The following is a 24,241-nucleotide window of genomic DNA, read 5'->3' as shown; positions in this document are numbered from 1 at the left end:
GGTTCTCTAGCTTAAGTTATGCTTAAGTTAGTAATTTAGCTAGATGACCACAGTTGTGAATGAGTAGTTTGATATGCTGGTTTTCTAGCTTCCATGATCATCTTCTCTGGATTCCATAAATATATTGCTTATCTAGTTTCTCTGGACACATAACATAGTATCTCAAACTGGGGATCGTACAACAGCAACAAAGGTTTAAGGATAGCTACATACTCAAACATTTAAATCATATGGTATAACATCTTGGCTCTTATATGTTAAAGAGAGGATTATATTCAAAATTGTATATTGATCACACAGAATCCTCTATGGAGTTACTAATTAAATTGCAGATGTCACTGCATATACCCTAAAAGAGAATAGCCACATTTACAAACTTTTTCTGTTTCACTGTAGATGAAAGAAGCCTTAGGATAGCTCCATATACAAACTTTTAATGTTTTATGTAGATGAAAGAGGCACAGGCCCAAGTCAAAAACCTGTTCAGTTTTAAATTCTAATCAATATCAAAACTAGCTGAAAAGGTATGGATTATCTTGCACACACTATATTGGCCATATCATTGGTCAACATGAAGTTTTCATCATGCATGATGCATGTATATTGCATAAGGAATAAGAGAAAACAGTGTTGAATTGATGACATAGTGCAGGAGGCCAATATAACTCTTGAACAACAAAACAGATCCATGCATAATCCAAATATAAAACAATACTATTTCTAATTTTTGGATTGATTTCCACAGTGAATCTAATTACACCAAAATGAAAAAGTTTGTGATTGAACATTGAAAGGCAATGACACTTGCCAAATGTTTTAAGCAAAGATAGATGTCACAACCCAGTGTGTCTGTCTTCACAGAGGATGAGAAGAGAACATATATATCTACGTACCTCATGAATTGGATGAACCTATAATAACTAAGGCGGTTAACAAAAATAGTCATGCGTAAGCTTCCCAAAATGCACACACCAGCAAGGAAATGAGCACAAACCTTATCCTGCAACCATTGCATGCAAAGAGCACCAAGCTTGTCATAAAAAAAACCCAACCCCCAATTGACTTGCCAATAAGGGTATATATTCTATAATTGCAAGTCGGACCCTCCAATGCCTATCCTCAGCAAGCTCAACAATGGCTGGTAACAAAGATTGAGATAACAGGTCGATTCCGATAACCTGCAAGAACAGATTGAACAAAATGTATTTGTATTCTAGAATTTATGATAGTTGCAGATGTAAGAGAAAAAAGGATGCAAAAGAAATATAGAGTATTCTGAAAATTGTAAAGTAACTACATAAACTATAACAACCTGATTCACTTGATCGAGCTTGCTGATAATGTTCAGGCGCACATCAGGGAATTCATCCTTCAAGAGTGAAAGGAAAATAGGAAGAAGCTGCTCAATTGTTGCTTCCTGCAATGATGACAAGGTGGAACTCAGATTCATATTCACACCAAACTACTGCTATAATGATTAGCCCACAAAGTAGATTTCGTGGACTATTATTTTATGATACGAATTATACAAATTTATGGGAGAGAGGAGAGGAGAAAATAATTCAATATGAGGAACCAAAGGCAGATAAAAGTTACCACAAGGAATACAATACAAACCAGTCAGGCATAAGAAATAGGTTAAATTAATTTGTTAGTTCCTAAATTATTTGGAATATTTTGAGTAAGTTGCTATTACTTGAGACGTTTGTAATTAGGTCCTGAGCTTATAAATCATTTTTTAATAGGGACAAGCCATCTTCACCAATGGCACAATATGAGAAACAAACAACGAATGACAAGTGAGACATTGATAACACTCATGAAGGTTATGACTCCAGGATACCCAGATACTGCAGTAAGTCTAGGTTTGGTAGTAATGTTCTTTCTTTCCTTTCAATTCAGGTTGGCACAATGGGGGATGATGAGGATTTTAAAAGTGAATCATTAACTACTCAAACCTGCAAAGGTCCTTTTTCACTATATAATTATTTAAAATTAATGGCCTATACACAGTTAGTCTCAATTGTAGAAAGTGTGAAACATAATCTAGTACTCTATACCCAAAACACCAAATGATGTCCTGACTCCTGAACTCAATTTAGGTTGTGTCGTGCATGAAAAGATGCATTTGGACCAACTTAACTTGCGGAAATATAGTCACCCCCTCTTTTCGCTACTTTCTAACAAGATTCCAAGAGGGGAAATGACAACAAGTGCATGAAATTTTTGTTGTATCACCTAAAATTGAATAAATTGATACTAAGCAATTGACAACAAGTGCAAAAAAAACAATGTTTATCAGAGAATACATAAAACTATATCATATTTGACTGTATCGATTATATTAAAAAACTATATCAATGTTTTAAAAGGAATTCATAAAAATGATTAAACGTGCCTTTTTGGTGGAACTTTATTTGGCAAAATCAGATAACGTAATCCATTCTTCAGTTGACCACGATGCAACTGAGGGTGAGATGGAAGTTCAGAACTAAGAAACCCCTCTATCCGCTCTAGTTCATTATCATATACACTTGAATCTTGTTTCTCAACAATACCATCGGACCAGGTTGTACTTGCTGCATGTGGCTCATCTGGACTTGCTTGACAGAAGAAAATCCATCAAACATAAACTACGCCCAATATCGGATACAAGAGACACTTCTCTAGTCTAATTTTTATTCAGATAATAAGTAGAGTTTTAAAAATCTTAAAGGCCAGAGATATAAAACGACTCAGTTCTTATATTACCAACAAACACCACAAAAAAAAGGAAAAAAACTAAAAGAAAAAAATCAAGATTATCATATAGAAACAAAGCGAGAAAACTCACAGTAGAACGATGGAGTTTACTGTTAGACAGGCGGAAACAAGACTTGTCGAGAAAAGCTCCAGGCACAAACGTCGCAAGATTGGAACGGCGTTTCTTCGCAAGGCAGCAAGAGGCACAACTCTGTTGCGACAGCAAAAACGAGGGTTCGCCAACGCCGAAAGCGTGACCGCGAGGCTTGTTCCTCCGCAATCCCAATCCGCCACAAAGGGCCTTGAGCCTCCTTCTTTCATTGATAGCGAAACACGAATTAGCTACTGTAGAGGTCGAGATGGATTGAAAACGAAAGGAAATGTGAAACTTACGGTGTTAGGGCACAATCAAGAACACGGTCGTACTCCGGTCGCAATGCTTGAATGCTCAACAGAGAGAGAGATTCAAATGGAGGGAAGATGTGAGAATGTTGCTGATGCTGAGGAAAAGTGGAGTGAAGTGAGTATTGCGTGGAGAGAATTGCTTCAGAATTGAAAAATGAAAGAAGAAAAAGAAAAGAAAAATAAAAGAAGAAAAAGAAAAGAAGGGATTAAAGTAAAGCAAAAATAAAAATTAATTATTTGTGTGTAATTTGCGTGGGCTTAACCTTCATATTATTTAAATTTAATTTTAAAACTTTTAGTGTGGGCTTAACCTTCAAATATTTAAATTTTAATTATTTTTATAATTTTAGTAGCTGCCATTTCAGCAACGCAACCATTATTTTTATTTTTTATTTTATTTTTTTTTAAGTTTACGTGAGAATAACTCACGCTTTCCTCACACCTTATTTAATTTATTTTAATAATGAAGGTTTAATGAAGGTTTAATGGACACTATTTAGTGTCCACTTATGGCCTTCAATATTTGTTTGCAACTAAATTAAGATTTCCTTGTAGTGGGTTTTAATCTAGATGTTTCAATTAAGATTTATGTTGACAATGACTCTACAATTAATCTTGCAAAGAATCCAGTTTTCCATCAAAGAAATAAACACATTGATATTCGATATCACTTCCTCTGAGACCAAGTTGGGAAGAACATGATCAAATTGGAATACTGCAGATCAGAAGATCAAATTGCATATATTTTCACTAAGCTATCAAGTTAAGAGATCTGTTGGGGCAGGAAGGTTGTTCCAAATCAGAATTAAGGAAGGATGTTTGTTATTAATTCTGATTTTATTATTATTAATTCTGATTTTATTATTATTAAAGGAGGATGTTATTATTCTTATTTTATAACTTTCAGTAATTGTAATTTTATTATATATACTATTGAAGTAAATCAAAATGAATGAGATCAGTTCAACAGTTTTGCAATCTTATTCAATTACCTTCAATCAGTTTCTACAACTTACATATAATTTTCAGTTTAAGTGTATCTACATATTTCTATTTGTGTTCTTTTAATGTGAGTATCTATGTCTATACTTTATAAAGTGTCAACAAATGAAAAAGCATCCTTAATCTTAGTTAAGATAGTTATAAAATTAATTGGTTTACTTATGACAATTTGTTATTCAATAACAATATAATTTTATACATATATTTATTTATTCAAAAAAAATAATTAAGTAAAAGATATATTTCATTATCTTTTATGTTGAAATAAGGAAAAAAAGTATGAACATACCTTGGGTATTGAAGAATCAGCTTCCTTGATCCCTCCAACAGCAGATAAAACTGAAAACCAAATGAATCAATCAATTAAGTAAATAAATAAAAAGGAAACAAATTGTAGAACACAAACACAAACAATAAATTAAATTAATAACCAATGATCATTGAAGTGGCAAGCATGGTAACGAACAAGAGGAAGAGTATATAGTGATTGTTTCATGACCAAAAATCCTCCCATTCTCTATATACTAAAATTTTATCTAACCTACTCCTAGCTTAACCAAGATAAATCTATTAAATCCAACAAATCTATGAAATCGTTAAAACCATGGAAGAAGTCACTTTTCACTTATGGAATACACAATCTAAATAAATTTCATATTGCACCATGCAAAAATAACTTCCAAAAAAAAGTCAAATACTCCAAAATGTAACTCTCCTTACCTTAAAAAAAAGTCATACTCTAAAATGTAATTAGCACTAGCACTAAAATAAGAAAAGAGCGCTCCTTATTTAATGCGGCTCAGCACTTAAACGCATTCGTAAAAAACGCAGTGGCATTTTTGAAATTAATTTGATTTACAAATGCGATTATTACTTTTAGCCGCATTTGTAAATTGAAGCGCTTGATTTACAAATGCGGTTATTTGAATAACCGCATTTGTAAATTGAAGTGATTGATTTACAAATGCGGTTATTCAAATAACCGCATTTGTAAATCAAATTTACCCTAAAAATTTTACGCGCCTCAACAGTTTCGTAGTTTCTTTCTCTTTGCGCTCATCTCTCTTCTTCGTTTTCTCTCGTTTTCTCGTTTTCGAACTCATTGCTGCACTCGAAGGTATTTCGTTTCCATTGCAACTGCATTGAACTTCATTGCTTTTAATGACTTTCGCTTTCCCTATTGCTTTCGTTTTTAATGGGTTTCGGTTTCCATTGCTGCATATCGAAGGTATTTTCCATTGGCTCGCCGCTCCGCCACTGCTTCCGCCGCCGCTGTCGTCGTCGCTGTCGTTGTTCCTCTTTGTCCTCTTCCACTCTTCTTAAATCATATACTAAAACCCCTAAAACCCTTTTGCTAATTCAGAAGAATATACAAATGCGGTTATTTGAAATAACCGCATTCGTAAATCGCATTTACAAATGCGGCTCTATAACCGCATTTGTATTTCTCTGATTTACTACTGCGTGCTGATCAAATGCGGCTAGCCGCATTTGTAAATGTAAAATAGCCGCATTTGATTAGCATTTATGCGCTAGTGTAGTGAACTCTCAAAATATACTACAAGAAATTTCTTAAATAAAAACTAGTTTTAGAAACTAAAACAATTAGTCACTATATTGATTAGATCAAATACCATTTTATAAACTAAAAAATTATTGGTATTTAAAATAATTTTTATTATTAATAAAAATTTATAAAATAATTTCTAAATTGGTATCTAACTATTAGCTATCAAAATTTTAGCTACTAACTACTTTTAGAATCTAAAATATTAGTAGTTAAAACTTTGATAGCTAATTTAGATATCAATTTAAAAATTATTTTATAATATTTTATTAATAATAGAAACCACATTAGATATCAACAATTTTTTTAATTTCTAAATTGGTATCTAATTTAATCAATATAGTGATTAATTATTATTTTTTTCTAAATTTAGTTAATACTTAATAATTTAAAAAGAGACGGTATAATGCATGTGTGTCTAAATTTTATTGTTATTTAATAAAAGAAGGATAAAGTGGAAATTTTCAAATTTATGAGAATATAGGAGAAAATTATAGAACTCAAAAAGTTATCCCAACTTTTTGGAATAGAACTATAATATTGGGTCAAGTAATGTTTTTGCCTAGTACAAAGTTAATTCTTCTTTATTTTCTTGTTAGTTCTGTTAAAGTAAAAAAAAAAATAATCACAAGAATGGACTACTCTTTTTGTATTGAACTATTTAATAGGCAAAAAATACAGCGAAATTACTATATATATGATATATTTTACTACAATTTTAGACCAATAATACTATTTGAGACTCGTCAAACACTGTTAACCTGTTTTTTTTTTTCTATCTATACTCAATCCTGAAATCGATCATGCATGATTTGTTGATATTTAAATTGAGCCATTTAAAATTTTAATTTTAATGGTCCAAACACAAATTTTTAAAAAATACGCAAAGTGAATTCAGAAGAAAAAATTAGATGCTCAGATGAATAGAAAATTATATATTTTACTGTGTGACTTAGAGAAGAAATTCAAAGTTTTAAACACTTGAAAATAAACCACCAAGATAATTTCCCCAAATTGAAAGCTGATTTTGTTTTTGTGCCAAAAGTAATTTCCCATGTATAAACTGTATTATCAGTGATATGACATTGTGCAAGAGGTGTCATTTCACCAAGGAATTCAAAGTTTGTTGATGTTACCTTACATTATTTTATTTTGTTTAAATATTATTGAATACCACTGCACTGTACTAAATTTAGCATACTTTTTGTTATGGCAGAGAAGGAATGGACTTATCTAATGTGAAAAAAGTAGTAATTTTAAGAAATCAAATTTTATAAATAAGAATTTAATTGCAGAAGGTATTTTGATATTTAAATAATAAATGTTAGAAAAAATATTAAATATATAAATATATTACTAAATAAAATAATTACGAAAGTACTTTTTATAAAAGTAATATATATTTATAAATTTATACATTAAAATTAAAATATTCTAACAATTATTTAAAATAAAATAATATAATTAATTACTACAAATTATCATTTAATTAATTATATATATAAACACATCTAATTTATTGCATTTCTATTATTATACTAAAACAGATCTCAACATCTAAATTTTTATATTATTATACTGAGATATTCACCAATATCATGTGTTTTACTGCTGAATACTGAATCCGATGACTCTGTACAGATTAGACAAGTTCCTTCTGTTGGCTAATTGATCTTGTTTTAACTTATGTGGATGTTAACTATATATAAAATGTATTTAATGCGAGTGAATTATAAGAGTTGTTTAAAAATAATGTATTATTTTAATATAGATTTTATTTTTATAAATAAACAATAAACATTTTGTGAAATTATATAGAAAAATTTATGTTATTCATAACTTAATTTAACTTTAAAAAAATATTTTTTTTATAAGTCTCTATTACAAAATAACTTATTTATTTATGTATATATTTTTTTATTTATATGCCTGATTCATTTTAGTCAATTTGGTCATAGAGTAATTTTAATGATATTGTGTTTCATTTATTATTATATAATAATAACAGTGTAGTTAACTATGAAGCTCAGACACTTCTCTTAAATGATGTGTTGGTGTCTGATATTCGTAAATGTCCAATTCAAAAAGTATTTGTCAGATTTATGATAATTTCAGTACGGTTCTAACATAATTTTAAAAAGAAAAAATACATTAATTTTTTAAAAAATCAAACTTTATTGTATAAATTATTATTATTATAAAAATAAGAAACAAATCATTGTGAATCAGTCATGAAAAACATCTTTATGCTTCAAAAAATAATCTTGAACATACTTGTACACATAAATCTTTATTGTCAATTTATATAATTCATAATTATGTTCTACATTTTAGAAATTTTACGTATTTTCATGTCCGTGTCGTATCAGTGTCTTTGTCAGTGTCTATGCTGCATATGTGGTTAACCACCGTTTCAAACCATTAAATTTCATTGTTTGAGTTTATAACGGGATCTTAAATGATATTTTATTGGTTTGATATTAATATAATTACATTTTAAAATTAAAAATAATTAATTTAATATAATGGAATAATTACAAATATTATTATGTTTTTTTAGAGTTAAATAAGTTTTTGTACGTCCAAAGAACTTTCAGTGTTTATTATGCGTACTATTTGATAGTAATAATAATTCTATTATTCTTGAATTAACATATTGAAAGGCTATTATCTTGATAAGATATTTACATGTATGCTAATGTTTAAATTAATATATTGATAAAATATCAAATATTAAAAACACTAATTTGTTTGGAGGTATTAATTTTCACAGACTAATTTCAAAGATAAAAAAAAAAACTTATTTAACCCTATTTTTATATTTTTGAATTTTAAATTATTTTATTTTCCAGTCATTTCTTCTACCAACACACGATTTTCAAAGTAAAAGAAATACAATTCATGATATTAATTATTAATAAACGAATTTACAAAATCGCAACATCAATTTTGGTGAGAGCTCTAGTAGAACTTTATTTTGAGATTTTACATTACTTTTTGGTAAGTCTTTTCATATCATATAAGATACAGACTTTCTTAAAATTTTATATAATTTTTAGTCTAATAATATATCTCATATTAAGATCTTAAGTAAGTTTGTTTTTATAGATTTTACAATAATTTATTTTAATAAAATAAAATTTAAAATTTTAATTTTTAATTAATTTTAAAAATATTACGAAAAAACTCATTTCTATGATGGAATATCTTTTTAATAGGAGATCTTTTGAATAATTTATTTAAATTTAAATTTTTTATTAAAAATATCACTAATATAAATAATATATTTTAATTATAGAGATAACTCAGAAGTCATTACTGACATCATATATAATTTCATAAATCCTTGTTTATGTATACGGTTTTACTGAATTAATATTTCAAAAGTGGTTTACACAGTTAATTTCGATATTAAATACTTACTTAATACCATGTTGTCATTTATTAATTTCTATAATTCATAAATTCTATAAAAAAAATGTACGAACCAGATAATTTACAGCATTTGAGTTAAAACTCTGAAACATGCACTGAAAGTTGTGTTTGACTGGAGAGAATCAGAATTATTTTTTTTGTTGGATTTCTTCCTCTCTGTTAGTTAAACTCCTATTTTATTTGTTCTCTGCATTTATAAAATGCTGAATTTATTCATACGATGCCATAAAATATTATTAATCTATCTTTTGATCCATGATTGAAGAGAAATTGGGGGGGAAAACGAAATCCACTGACAAAAACAAATTGTCCATTTTCTAAGATGAGTACAAAATTCATAAATAATCTCTCTTTCAGGGAGTATTACGTAAGAGTAATTTCACGCAAAACATTTTCTAACTAACGTTAATCATTCAATAACAAGAGAAAAAAATTAACCCATACATGTAAAAAGAAACCCTTATTTGTACACCTAGACCAAATATGTATCTGAAGAAGCAACAAACAATACTTCTTTTTTTCTCCTAGTAATAAACATGGATCCTCAAAGTTCAAGCAAGCCCAGACTTTGTTGTTTCATTTTCTTACTTCTATAATTTCTCACATCTTTCTCTTTTAGCATGTATAGGTAGGAATAACCTATTTCTTCCTTCAAGTGGTGAATAATATAAAAGGAGAAAGTAAGTAACTATTTATTTTCTGGTGTGATGAGTAAGTAACAGTATAGTATTGCAGTGTGAGTGAAAACAGATTTTGGGACTGCACGCACCTGACACCAACATGTCCAAATCTGAAACTCTAGTTTTGACCTTGTTTTCACGCAAACGTTAGAGGTGAAATACACTTTCCCAGACATATCAATAGGACAAATCCAACCTTCCCCACACTCAAATCGCGCGCAGGCTTCGTGTCCAAGGTCACACTCACACACACCTCTTCATAAATGGACCTTCACAGCTGTAGTAATCACTCTCAGCCAAGAAACAAAAACAATGGCACTCAAGCTTTATGGTCTTCCTATGTCCACAAACACCACCCGTGTCATGATCTGTCTCCATGAGAAAGAGGTGGATTTTGAACTTGTTCCAGTCAATGTGTTCAGTGCTGAGCATAAACAGCCTCCTTTTCTCTCTAAGAATGTAAGCCTTCAACTCCACCGTATTTTTCTTTCCTTAATAACCTAGCTCCCACCCACTAACTTTCTAGTGTTGCACATGCAGCCCTTTGGTTTGATTCCAGTACTCGAAGACGGTGAACTCACTCTTTTTGGTATGTTTTCGTTCTTCTTCACTTGGTATACTGTTTTAACAACAAAAAAATCACTTTGCATGAACCCCTTTTGTTCAGAAAACCTTACTCACAATCAGATTTATATATCAAGCGTGACCTGTTCCCATAAAACTATGATATGGTCTAAGACTATCATATGTTGTCTACACTATCTTTTACATGACACATAATTAAATTTTCTTAAGTCTTTTGATAATTTAAAAAACTTGATTAGGAGTAAAGATATGTCAAGAACATGAATCCTTAACAGTTCAAATCACTGTGATGGCCTTGAACCATATGATGGTCGCTAAATTCCAAATGCATGTCAGTGTAACTGTTTAGTGAACTATTCTATTTGATTGATTCTTCAATTGATCTGAAAGTTGAAATGGAAAGCAGTGGCCCAATATGTATCAATTATTTTGTGAATCTTGAAATGATATCTTTTTGAGGTTTTGAATGACAGAGTCCAGGGCCATTACTGCATACGTAGCAGAAAAGTTCAAGGAAACAGGACCTGATCTGATAAGGCACAAGGACGCAAAAGAAGGTGCAGTGGTGAAGGTGTGGACGGAGGTAGAGGCTCACTACTACGAGCCAGCAGTGTCACCCATTATCTACGAGCACTTTGTGGCCCCTTTCCAAGGCAAAGAACCGGACAAGTCAGTGATTGACAGCAACGTTGAGAAGCTGAAGAAGGTGCTGGATGTGTACGAGGCGAAGCTGAGCAGCACTAAGTACCTTGCTGGGGAGTTTTATAGCCTTGCTGATCTTAGCCATGTCTCTGAAACTCACTACTTAATGCAGACCCCTTGTGCTTCCATGATCACTGAGCGTCCCCATGTAAAGGCTTGGTGGGAAGATATCTCTTCAAGGCCTGCTTTCAACAAGGTTGAGGGAGGAATGACTTTTGGAAAGAATCAAGAATGAGTCTTTTGTGTTTCCATGTTCTGTGATGTCATGTGATGTTCTTACTACTTAATTTGTTGTACTATGTGGTCTAATGTACCAACTATGATCCAAATCTTGCATATTTCATTTCAAGTAACTAGTTAGGAAAACAACTAGCTTTTAGAGTGTCTTTAAGAAGGACTATGAGTTCCTTTATCTTCATTTGATTAATTTTAAAAACTAAGTTGTAGTGTTTTCATAACATTTTTAGTATATACATATTTTACCTTATTTGATAACATTTTAAAATGAAGTTTTAACGTATGTTAAAATCCTTTTATATAAATAATTTCATGTTTATCAGAGTAATTAGTTTTACTTACCATATACTTATACTTTAATCAATTTATCAACTTTCAGATAGTTTTTCTCATGCCAACAAATAAAATAAAGTGATAGAACGATGAGTGGTGAAAACTATTGGGTCAAACCGACCATTAAATTGGTCCATAGCAATGAGATTGGTTCTCTTTCTGCAGAACCTTGGATTGAGGTTCGAAAACTGTTCTTTAATTACGACGCATAATAATATTATTAATAATTGAGGGAAATCTTCTTTAATTTCTGGAAGTTTCTTGTTATTAGGAATCCTTCAGGATTCTTTTACATCAACTACATAATGTAAAATTTGAAAAAACCACTCCAGCAAGGGGAATTTCCCAGATGCATTCACTTTTTCACAGTATTTGTTCTTCAAGTGTCAATTATTCCTAAGAAAAAGAGAGAGAGAGATTAAATAAGAAAAATAAAAAAAGAATATAACTTGAACTTATTAACATAGTTTTATAAGATTATTTTTCAAGTATATTTGTACTAGTCTCATGGACCTTACTTAAAATAACATAACATATTTTTTTTATCTTTTTATCAACAATGAATAAATTAAATAAAAAAAAAATACTTTAATGTATTCCAATCCATAAAATAAGACAACTTATTGATTAGAAGAAAATGAACCAGAAGAAACATAACGTATTGATTAATGAACTACAAGAATACGAATAAGTGGAAAAATAATTTCTAACCACATTTATTCATCTTAAAACTATAATTATCTTTGTAAGATACATAAAAAATAATGTGTTCATACCATCATCATTTAAACACTTTATAAAACCAATTTTATGTTATGAAGTCGAAGGAGAAGGTATAGAAAGTTTTGTTGCTATAGAACCACCATTGAAAATTATCTCTTTAAAGTAAAAAATATGGTAATTTAAATATATATATATATATATCATTTTAAATGCTAATTTCTATATGCATATTTCGTCATCTCAAAATAAAATCTCTTCTAAAAAAAATAAAAATTGTATAATTTCAACTTAGTATACATATTAACTAAAATCGTGCATCCATCTTTTATAAACTAAAAAAACCCCAGTATATTTAAAAGTAATATCATGATTAAATAGTTAAAATATAATAACTTTATATTAAAGATGAAGTACTCATAATTATTTATATACTTAAGAGTGTAAAAATAAATAAATTCAATCACTATCAAATTCTAAATAGATATTGTATTCTCTAGCTTGAATGGTCGAAATGACAAAAAGTTGACGATATCGTAAAAAGTCAAATTAAAATGAATAAATAATAAAATATTGTAGCAAAGTCTAATAAATGGGCTCAAATATATATAATATGATTAATAATTACAAGGTGCGAAGAGTAAAAGTTTAATTAAGTCAAAAGCTCAACAAAAGAATGATATAAATAGGCGGGTCTCCTTTAAGAGGTAGAGTGATTTTTATCTAATAATTATACAAATTGATTATGACTTTATCATCGAAACACCACCTTGCAGGTACACACACCTGCCCAGGAGTTGACCCAGAGCTTAGAAGCTGGAAGTTGAATTGACTAAACCCAACAAGCGAGAGCCCATATCACACACCCAAGAACCAACCCAAACTCAAATTAGTGAACCTTGTAGCCGAAAGCACAAGTCAATATCAAGAGATCGAGAAGTCGAGAAAACCGAAGGAGAAAGAGTTAACTATTTCTAGACCCTGGAAAAGAAAATATAATATTTGATATTGCTAAGGTATAGTGAGTTCAAAATGGGTCACGCTACCAATCTCTAAATTAGGTAAAAAAAAATTACATACTTATTGGAAAGGGTAAATTTCTTCCTAACTTTAAGGCCTCAACTACAACACAATACATCATAAACTTACACACACAAAAATAATACTCATTACTATACTACTTATGATGCTCTCCTCACCACAATCTCTAATATCTTATGCTATGTTTGAATTAGAGGGTGTGAGGGAGTGGAAAGTTGAGGGTGTGGGGGAGTGAAAAGTTGAGGGTGTGGGAGAGTGTAAGTGTGAGGATTTGAGAAGAAAATATGAAGAAAGTTGAGGATGTTTGGATTGAGATATGTTAAAGTGGATGTGTGATGAAAGTTTATTGAAGTTTGTGAGTGATGTGATGGTTGTGATAAAATTTTAATTTTTAAAAATATGTAAAAATGTAAGTTTACAAATTCATCCTTGTTTTTAAAATATTTAAATAATAAAATATGAAATATAAAAAAAATACAAGTCCCTTTTAGAACATAAAATTTTGTCATAAAAAATTATAAATAATATGATGAGTGTGATTGAAAAAAAAATTACAAATTCATTTAATATATAAAAAAATTAATTAAGTATTTTAGATGATTAATATTATTTATTATTATATAAATTTATTTTTATATAAATAATTATATTTATTTTTATTATTAATAATAAAATTATTAATATTTAATATAAATAAAATAAAATAAAAAAATTAATAATATTATTATTATTTATTAAAATTATTTGATTTACATTTATTATTATTATTTTAAAAATTTATTTTAGTTAATATTATTATTTATAATTTTATTATAATTTTATAAATTAATTTTAAATATTATTATTATTTTAATATTTATATTATTAGTATTAATTATACTTTATATTATTATTATTAGTTACTTGTTTATTTGAAATAAAATTAAAAAAAAAATATTTTAATTATCTTTTATTATATATTGAGAGTAAAAATGTAAGTTGTAGAAGTCCATGTGCCTTTCTCTTTTTCCCTTCAACTTTCTCTTCACCAATGAGAGGCACAAAAACTCACCCAACTTTCTCTTTCTACTCCCATTCTTGCTCATGCATCACTTGAAGGAAATGGGGGTGACACCTCAAATTCATCTGCGGCTACAATGTCACCTCCAAAAGCAAACATAGTTAGTGATTAGTGTTGAAAATTGATAAATTTTGATGACTTTTTTAGGTGCTTACTGTATTAGTAGTTTTTTTGTTTAATTTTAATCTTAATTATATTTATTATAATTTTACATTTTTATTTGTTTAATATAGGATAATTATTTTCCATCAAGCAAAACTTCAAATACTTAAATTTAACACAATGACACTCATTTAAACGAAGTATTAACTCATATGACGTTCATTCAAGTAAAATATCAACTCATTTGACACTTATTCAAGTGAAGTATTAACTCATTTCACTTGATGTTATCCATCCAAAAATATCGAGTGAAGAATTAAAATAACATGACGTAGAAACAATTGAAATACAAAAACAAAATTAAATTTTCTATTTAATTTTTTTATAAATTATTGTAAAATAAAATTTGATGAAATAAGTCAGATTTAATTTTAAACAAATGTAATGTCAGAAAAAATGATTTTCTAAACTTTTAGTACCTAATTCATAATTACAAGATGATTTTTAATTTCATATTTCTCATGGTTTAATAAGATGATTTTAGAAAAACTATGATATACATATCTCATTCATGTGCCTTATCATTTCATCACAATTTCTACTTTAAAATTTATTTAGCTCAAAAAATATATTTAATATTGTAAAAACATAGATAAGAATTATGAGCAAACCTTAATATTATTATTGATTTTACCATCATTAGCTCTTACCACTTATGAATATTAATTCAGATTATATTATAAAAATAAATGCATTTTTTTTCTTATTACGAACTTAACGCTCCACATTATCCACAATTAAAATCAATATTAAAATATCAAACTAACACATCTCAAGCTCACCAATCCATTGAAAATAGATGTCATTCACCTCAAATTCATACCGAACAAAAAATTCTAAATTTAATCCTATCAACAAATGTTTTAATCACAAATTAAAAATTATTAATCATAAGAATAACCAAAATAACATTAACACTTTTTTATACCAAATATTTTAATTCAAACTCTTCAATTGGTGTCCAAAAAGCCTCTTCCCACTTTTTTTGGAAATTGGAAAAACATGCTTCTAATTTCCATGTAATAGAGAATTAAGCTTTTTAGTCTACAAAATAATTTATAGAAATAAGGAAATTGACCAAACAAATATATTAATCTCACACTATTCAATAATTTGCCATAGATTGAAGCAAGTTATATGACCATAGACAAAAAGCAGCAAGGGAGAAAAACAAAACCAGAAAAAACAGTAATAAAACATGAAAAGCAACACTTCAAATTCAAACTAGGGACAAGTTTTCATGTTTCTTCCATTTAATAATACCAAGGTATATTTTCAGTATTACACAAGAGCATAGAGATTCTCTCTGCAGCTCCATAAATGTTTTTAGTAGTACAAAATAAGAAAATATATCACCATAAATGGTCTCAAAGTTATTGTCATAACTATATTCAACTCAGTGACAAGAATAAGATAATAAATTAACAGAAAAAGGGGAAAAAACACTAAACAGAACAAGTAACGGAGTTACAGAGATGAGAATTGAATAATCACAAACCATGTGAAAAGATAGCACGACCGAACCCCAACGTTGTCTTGTTCGAAAGACCATTCACCTCAGGGTCGAGTTTTTGCGTGGTTCTGGCTGGTTCAGATTTGCACCTTGTTAGCACCAAAGGACGTGCAGAGTGGGAGTCCTCCCTTGCTTTTTCTGACTCCATTATCCTCTCTCTCAGTGACTCCTCAAGCTCTTTGAAGAACCGCAACTTCGCCTCAAACTTCAGGTCTCTGTTTTTCTCATTGGGCACTCTGTTTTCAGCCTCTGTCTCTTCGTTCCAGATCCTTCTCGGATAACTGTACGGTGCGGATCTGCAGCGCATTAATAACAAAGCGTTCCTCGGTGGGGCAGTTGTAGTGTTTGAAACGAAAGCGCCTAGGGTAGCTCTGTTTTCACTTTCTGAGTCATCGTAATTAGGGTTAGACCTTGCCATGAAATTCAGCTCTGTTTTCGGCGAAGCTTCGGTGACTTTAGAATCCCTTTTGTTTCTTCTAGAGAATCCCCAATTGGGCCAAACTCGTTTGCACTGAAAGGGGAAACAAAAACCGGGTTTTGCTAAACGGTTGAAAAGCAGGGCACGCGGGACCCACCAACTGCACCGGCAATTGGTCGGAGCTCCTTCGGTGGCGATGGGTACCCTTTTGGCGGCGGAGCGTTTAACACGGACTTGGCCCATGCACGTGACTTTTGGGGAAGAGGGTTCTTGGGTTTCAATGGCGGTGTTCTTCTTCCTTAGAAAAATGGTGGTGGTGGATCTCGACCTTCCTCTGCTTCTGCTTCCGGCATTGTTTCTCAAAAATCTCATCAACGGTGGTGGAAACTTATCGGTTCGACCCGGACTTGAAATGGGTTTGGTATGTAGCTTCATGTTGCTCTGTTGGTCTCTCTTCAGCAACCAAACACTCTGCTCTGTGTCTTACTCTTGTGTTCTTTGTTTTTTGTATTTTTGGTGGCGGAGAAAAGCTTAAAGAGGGTAAGAAGATAGTAGTGTAAGTATTAGATATATCTCTTTCTTTTACTCTACTCTTTCTCAAATTTGGTACACTTGACTTTTATGCTCTGCCATAGCTTCTCTTTCTGGTTAAAAAAACTCTATTTTTTACAAATTTGTTTGTTTCCAAGTAAATTTGATTTTGATCTTATCCCATTGATGGATGAGTTTTGATGATATTTGGAATGTAAGGTTCTCCTTTATAGTTTATGTTTTTTAATTGTTTGAGTTTAGTTTGTGATTGTAAAGATGTATTTAGTTTATTCTGATCTTTAAAAGTCTTAATTAATCCCAACTTTCATTTTTATTTAAGTTTTTATAATTTAAGAATTGTATTTCATTTCTGTCATGTAAATTCACAATTGCAAAATAAAATTGATTAAGTACAAGTAATGTGTGACCAATTTATTTAAAAGAAATTGCAACTTTAATTTACACTGAAAAAAAATACAATGTTTATAATTATGAGTTCAACTCAAATAATAAAAAAAAATTAAAAATCTTTTAAAGTTGTGTTTGCAAGTACTATTGTTTTAAATTTTTAAAAATTTAGAATTTTAATATTTTTTTTATTATGACTTCTAAATTTATACAAAATAATAATAATTTGATAAAGTTGTGTTATGCAAGACTGTTTTTTTAATACAATTAAAAAATTCTAAAAGTTGTATTTGAAAGTACAATTCCAAATACAATTTATGCAATTATGTAGTTTAAAAAATATACATTTTAGTTTAAGAAACAAGTACATTTTTTAGTCATTTTCCAAAACATATATATGGATAATATGATTAATAAAACATACATCTGTTTTTATATATGTTTATATATATAGAATATCATAAAAAAGGGAAAAACTTAAATATAATTAATAATTTGACTAATAAAAGGAAGTAAAAGAATATGAGATGTTAATGAAATATTTATATTTAAAACATATATCATATATAATACTTTAAGAGAACACGTGTCATCAGTTTTAGGATTTATTTTTTTTTCAAGACATTTCTACAGAATAGATCTCGTTCAAAAATGATGTGTTATTCATCCTTATCCCAGGTTAAATAATTTTACCCAATAATAAAAATTATTTCACAAATTAGTATTGTGAAAATAACTGTCAAAGTATTAAATATTAAAAATTTATTAAATAATAAAACTAATCTGTAATTTGTTTTTATAATTGTTTTAAATGTACACAATTCTTTACTAATTTTATCTTTATCAATATAAGTCTTTTTAATAATTTTATTATTTATAAAAACTACCTATAATAAATATTAGTTATCCTTAAATATTATATAATTATAACCTAATAAAACTAACAAAAATATTTATTTTTTAATTTTTTCATAATAATTTTATTTTAATCATTATTATCATTTTTAATTATAATCAACATTAATAAGAAGGTTTTCCTTCTTATTTTCTTTTATATAGTGCTTAAATCCTTACTATTTTACTTGTTTATGTAACTGCTTTTCAAACTTAATTAACCATCCACAATAAAATAACTATCTACGATCAAATTATAAAATTTATTTATTTTTTAGTTACATTTTATAAACATTATTTTTATAAGTTTAATATTTTTATTTTAATTATTATTATAATAAATTTGTTTTTTTATCATAAGAAAAAAAAAAGATACGCATATTTGTAGGTACATGTGTTTTCACTAATAATTAGAATGTGTTTTTACTAATAATTAGAGAGAGAGATGACGAACTAATTCTATTGTTGCCTTTAAATTAGTTTTCCTGAATTTAAATTAGTTTTCCTGAATAGTATAATTTGTATAAATTCAAACGAAAAATAATGTTTATAAATTTACTTTTAAGAGTTTTTTAAGTAATTGGATTTCATATAAGAAAGAAGACGATGATGAATGTTAATTTCTATATACTTTATGTATTTTTAATTAAAGACAGATCTCTTTTAACTTGATTAAATTACTATAACGGTATAATTTTACTTTAACAATATCTAATGTAGCTTTGATACAATCGAGAACATAAATAAAATAGCATTGAAATTATTCCCGTTTAACAAGTGATCTATAAAAAAGAATAACCTTGTTTTTTTTTAATTTAAATTTAACATTCCAAACATACTTCTAAAACAGTGTCGTTGGGAGAATTTGATTGTATTATGTCCCAGAATACCTTGAAAAGAATATTGTTAGGATATTTTATAATTATTGTTATGGTTAAGACATGTATAAACACTAAAAAGATTGATTTGACCTCAAATAATGAGCCCGCATGGAAGGAAAAAGAAGGAAGAAAATCCATGGAGAAAGTGGGTGTTCAGTCATTTGAATGTTCTTCTTCACCAAATCAATTTCATCATTCATAAAATTATTTAGACATTGACATATTCCTGCCCCACGTTGTTCATCATTCTCAGTTAATTCCAAAACCTATACACAGGAGCAGAGGAATTCCAGGGAAGGAAGAGTGACAAGCTTTTTTTCAATTCACGTCAACTTAACTGTTTGCTGGTGTCCGTAATTGTTGTGCGTTCAAATAGCCACTGAAAGCAAAGCTTGCGTGTATTGAATTCTCCAAAACAGTGCCTCTTATTATAACTTCCAAGCTTCAGTCTGCTAAAACTTGATTTCCTTGTTACAATTTTGGGTTTTGCATTTAAGACGTTTTCGACCATGCACATGTATATATAGAATTTGAACATGTAACATATCCTTCAAAAAATTGTTATAAATATTTACAAACCTCATATTATTAGATTAAATTTTAAGTTTTAACATGTTAAGTTAAGAATATGTGCGTTAAGAATATGACACACATGAATCGTATCAAAGCAATGACATTATTTTTGCTCACGTAAGAGATAATTATTTGAATATGGATTCCCATATTTTGATATATTTTTTAATACAACTAAATTTAGGTCAACTTGATTTGAACTAGTATCAACCATATAAGAAAATCTTTCATTATTTGTTTTGGACAATTATTCATTCTGCTAGTTTACACTTTCCAAGAAATTGTCATCACTTCACGGAACAAAGAGAGAAAAATAGAAAGAAAGGAGTCTCCAAAAAAGTGAAACCCCACCACGATGGGCAATGAAGCACAGATTCCGCTGATAGCGCTGTGCTTCTTTCCATTTTCCAATCCTCACCTTGTTAGACTTTGAAGTGTGGTGAGTGCAATCCTATTTTTCAGTGACAAGACTCTAGAAAGTGGGCTGACCCACAATTTCCCAACAAGAGAACCAAAAGTCAAACAAAAGGCTGAATGAAACACCCTTTTCTCCTTCTGCTACTCATAAATATAGCTTGACCATAAACACAAATCAAATGGTCCCCAACCAAATCAGTCTGGAATCACTCAGAGTTTGGCTCCAAAAAGTAGACGACAAAATATAAAATAATCAGATCTCCTACTTTGTATAATATACTATACAGCACTAACATGGGCTGCTCAGCAAGTTACATGTATTAAAAATTAATACGGGGAGAACTTGATGCTAATGGAACATTTCGGTATCTGAGTACCGAGTTGCTGTATTTTATAATCATATCTACCTAAACAATTTATACAACATAAGGCATTATAACTAGGTTATACTAAGGATGAGAGTTGTGAACTGATTTACCATTTAATCCGACTACAGATACAAAATTTATATACCTTGTACAATTGTATTCCTACAGAGATCAGTGTCGTTTCACATGTATCACGACCAAGATTCAGAATCAAGAGGTCTTTTCGTCCCAACAACTGAATGCTTCGACTCAAAGTCTATGTTATTGTTGCCACAATCGCTTGCTCCCTTTGGATCACTGAGAGCTTGAGTTTCATCATCTGAGAAAAAATGTAGTAGTGTTAGAGAGACAGGTTCCACTAATGAAACCTAGTTACGCAAAATGAATTTGAATAAAAGATGGTCTTGGAATAAAATTATCAATAATAGTTACAAGGAAAAGAATACTTGCAGACTTGTCAAATAGAACGAACTACATGATGTGATACTTAAATATTGAGGTTCTTCTACCTAATAGACTAGTCTTCTGAATTTAGTTACTCTCTTGTGAAACAATTGGTGCTTCATTGAGTGTTGGACCATCAAAATACTTAAAAATAGTTCCAAAGGAACCACCAAAATGTTATCTAATGACAAATAGCAAGTCTATGAGAGCGTGTGTAATTATTCTAGATTTGATCATGCCTGAAACTGTAGATAGCGAGAGCTCAGTAAGGTGTTTGACACAATTCTTCAGTGCCTGGAGTTCAGCTTCCTTCTCATGCAGATTTGATTGAGCTTGGTGCAGTTCAGATTCTAGCTCCATGATCTGATTTTCTTGCTGCTTTATCAGTAAGTGGCTTAATTTCTGATGCAGTTCAGAAGCGGACACTCCATGAGATTCAGAATAATTAAAATTCTGGTCATCTGTTCCATGATAGCCTTCACCTGGAGCTTCAAACTGCACCGAATTTCATTGATTAAACACTGAAATCATGAAGAAAAAAATGTTGCTCGACCATGTATAATTAGATATGGAAAAAAATGGACTACAATGCTAGTGGTTTTCTCCTTCAAGCTGCAGAGGGAAGTGGCGAGAAATAACTAAATTTAGACAGTCTAAAAGCATGTTTCTCCTATTAAATATAAGTTAGGTCACAGTCATCAGAGAATGCTTCCCCTAGTTCTCCTGCATCAACACAATACACACATCGGATGGCAAAAAATAAATTGATTAAATTATCTTCAGAAAAACAACATTGAAATGCAATTTGAGTTTATACTGCTGTCTCTACTAAACAATGGTGCAAAGAAGTTTATTGACAAAGCTGATACAAGAGGAATGGGAGCAAATATACAGTTTGAATGGTTAATAAACAGATTTCTCAGAAAAGAGTCCAGAGCAGGAGAAAGAAAGCCACCATTGCTCGGGGTGATGAAAAAAGAAAATAGAGAAGGAAAAAGTTGCACCGTAGAATGACAACACACATAACTATCAGCACTCTGCTCACTACATAGATGCACATTTAATATATTATGAGTGTGAGACAACAAAAGTAAGAATGCTCCCCAGAAGTTCACCTCATCTAAGCATGGCTTTGTTTCTTCATAGCAAGGGGCGCCAGTAGTACACCCAGAAAGCTTTTGGAGTTCAAACTCAAGTTCTGCTTCCAGTTGATCCATTTCCAGAACCTGCGGTTCTGGTTCTTCAGTCAGAGCACTACTCCCACATTCACCACAATCATTTACAGCAGGACTCCAAATTTTGAGATCAGTATCTCTGAGCTCACTGTTTGTATTATTGTGCATTGCTACATTCCTGCCTCTGATTTTGGAAGAATTCCTAGCACCATTGCCAACAGAATCCAAATTTTGAAGATCACATGACGATTTTCTTTTGTTGACCTCAGATTTCAGTTCCTGAACGAGATTAGCTGTCTCGTTCAAGGTCTTGTTCAGCTTGTTGATATCAGCTTTTCCAGCAAACATCATATACATGATGCCAAGGAAAAGTCCCCAATCAAACAAGGAGTTATCTGAAGGAGAAGCTAAACTCAATTTCCACCGATTAAGAACAAGAAGATTCATGCTTTAAAAGTAAAATACCTCATTACAAGGTTCAAAAATCTTAAAAAAAATAAAGAAAATTATTTTTTAAACCAATTAGTCATCTACCATAAAGCAAAAAAGGCACACAAGCAGATTGAACAGATCCAACAACACAACCAAAAAACAGTTGCACCAATATAACAAAGAAACAACAAAATAATGAAGAGATTATGCTTTTAAAAAGTTCTTAACATTAAGAATCCTGGTTCTAAAAAATGGTCCGCAAATACAATTTTCGCCACAAAGATTTTTGGAGACAACATGATCTCGCAATCCCAATTCCACCGCATTTTTCTGCAATTTCCCGCAACACTAAAAATTGGGACCAAACTGCTACCACACATATCATGCATAATCATAGGTGCAGCCAATTCAATGATCTCTGCCATCTGTGAAATGATTCCATGGAAAACAGCCATTTCGTTCATGCATGTAATTTCTAATGTCAAAATACAACATCATTAACCCTCTGAAATTTCACAAACAAATTTTCCCTATTTAAAAATCATACACAGAGGCCTTAATTTTCAATCAAATTTCATTAACGATAAAACATTATGACCTCTATACACCAACACCTTCAAAACCTCAATTACGCTGTACACAAAATACAACAAAACTACCATTCTCACGGACCTATAAATTAGTAAAACACAAATCTAACCTTTGCAACAAGGAAACGGAGCCTTCGCAGCTACATTTTTTGCAATTTCCCTCTTCTTCAAGTGAAAGCGTAATCTCCTTCCACCGTTCATCTGCTCCGGTCGCACCTCAACCTTCGGAGCCCTAACTCTGATCTTGGAGGCTCGGGATCTTCTACTCTTAGGTCCACCCTGTTGTGAGCTGGAAAACGTAAAGACTCCATCACGCTGAGAAGTGCTTTCGGAAGTGGCAAAGGTAAAAGAACTTGGATCGTCGATATTGGCGTTTTCAACCTCACCGGCGTTCCTGTGATTACTAAGGAAGCGTTTGGTGGCGAAACCAGTGGATCCAGCCACCGCAACGACCAAGAGAAGGTGCCACATTCAGAAAAGGGAAATCTAAACGCCGTGAATTGTTCAACAAAGTTTATCAGTCACTGATAATCACAAACCTAAGAGAACGCGTTGGTTGGTTCAGTGTGCAAGTGTTCAAAAGAAAAAAAAAAAAAAAAAAAACGTGCTGTTATAACTTTGGCATCACGTGCGTCACGTGCTTCCCGCTCCTTTCCATATTTGTATATCATTACCATTAATATAACAGATTTTAGTACAGTCAAAAAAATATATATATTAAATCTTAGTTATTTTAATTCTTATTTTATAGTTTCACAATCCTATTGACTAAAATCAATATAAAATAACCGTTGCTTGAAGAATTTAATTTTCGATTGCACAATTTTTACAATTTTAAAATAAATTAATTATTAATTTAAGAAACTAACATGGTAAATTATCGTTGACCGAATCAGTCACCTTCATCCAAATGATGAAATCATTTA

The 24,241-nt window shown here is 30.2% G+C and overlaps 3 protein-coding genes across 4 annotated transcripts; 1 reads left to right on the top strand and 2 right to left on the bottom strand.

The window, feature by feature from the left end:
* The first annotated feature begins 9,852 nt into the window (after nt 1-9,852).
* LOC137829616 (glutathione S-transferase F13) lies at nt 9,853-11,627 on the top strand. Its single transcript, XM_068636459.1, has 3 exons — nt 9,853-10,290; nt 10,372-10,420; nt 10,890-11,627. Exons 1-3 carry the CDS (start codon nt 10,144-10,146, stop codon nt 11,351-11,353), a joined length of 660 nt encoding a protein of 219 aa, XP_068492560.1. The 5' UTR covers nt 9,853-10,143; the 3' UTR covers nt 11,354-11,627.
* Nucleotides 11,628-16,161: 4,534 nt separating this feature from the next.
* LOC137829350 (uncharacterized) lies at nt 16,162-17,037 on the bottom strand. Its single transcript, XM_068636159.1, has one exon. The coding sequence runs from the start codon at nt 17,035-17,037 to the stop codon at nt 16,162-16,164; it is 876 nt and encodes a 291-aa protein (XP_068492260.1).
* A 3,514-nt stretch (nt 17,038-20,551) lies between these two features.
* LOC137829603 (uncharacterized) lies at nt 20,552-23,901 on the bottom strand. Of its 2 annotated transcripts, none has more exons than XM_068636449.1 (4): nt 23,426-23,901; nt 22,234-22,688; nt 21,358-21,613; nt 20,552-20,993 (listed from the first exon to the last, which is right to left on the bottom strand). In XM_068636449.1, the coding sequence occupies exons 1-4, from the start codon at nt 23,784-23,786 to the stop codon at nt 20,866-20,868; spliced, it is 1,200 nt and encodes a 399-aa protein (XP_068492550.1). In that variant the 5' UTR covers nt 23,787-23,901; the 3' UTR covers nt 20,552-20,865. The 2 variants fall into 2 exon arrangements, with proteins under 2 accessions (XP_068492550.1, XP_068492549.1); XM_068636448.1 differs by having other exon boundaries at nt 22,234-22,700; nt 23,426-23,895.
* Nucleotides 23,902-24,241: the final 340 nt, after the last annotated feature.

The sequence above is a fragment of the Phaseolus vulgaris genome, chromosome 7 (assembly GCF_000499845.2).
Source record: "Phaseolus vulgaris cultivar G19833 chromosome 7, P. vulgaris v2.0, whole genome shotgun sequence".
Lineage (NCBI taxonomy): Eukaryota > Viridiplantae > Streptophyta > Magnoliopsida > Fabales > Fabaceae > Phaseolus > Phaseolus vulgaris.
The sequence above is the reverse complement of the archived record's forward strand: the minus strand, read 5'-3'. Positions and strand labels throughout refer to the sequence as shown.

Coding starts and splice junctions, on each gene's coding strand:
- LOC137829350 (XM_068636159.1), bottom strand. CDS start 17,037: ATGAAGCTACATACCAAACCCATTTCAAGTCCGGGTCGAACCGATAAG.
- LOC137829603 (XM_068636448.1), bottom strand. CDS start 23,786: ATGTGGCACCTTCTCTTGGTCGTTGCGGTGGCTGGATCCACTGGTTTC. Junction 21,614..22,233: donor CAAAGCCATGCTTAGATGAG/GTGAACTTCTGG, acceptor AATTCGGTGCAG/TTTGAAGCTCCAGGTGAAGG. Junction 20,994..21,357: donor CTCGCTATCTACAGTTTCAG/GCATGATCAAAT, acceptor ATTTTTTCTCAG/ATGATGAAACTCAAGCTCTC.
- LOC137829616 (XM_068636459.1), top strand. CDS start 10,144: ATGGCACTCAAGCTTTATGGTCTTCCTATGTCCACAAACACCACCCGT. Junction 10,291..10,371: donor CTCCTTTTCTCTCTAAGAAT/GTAAGCCTTCAA, acceptor TTGCACATGCAG/CCCTTTGGTTTGATTCCAGT. Junction 10,421..10,889: donor CGGTGAACTCACTCTTTTTG/GTATGTTTTCGT, acceptor TTTGAATGACAG/AGTCCAGGGCCATTACTGCA.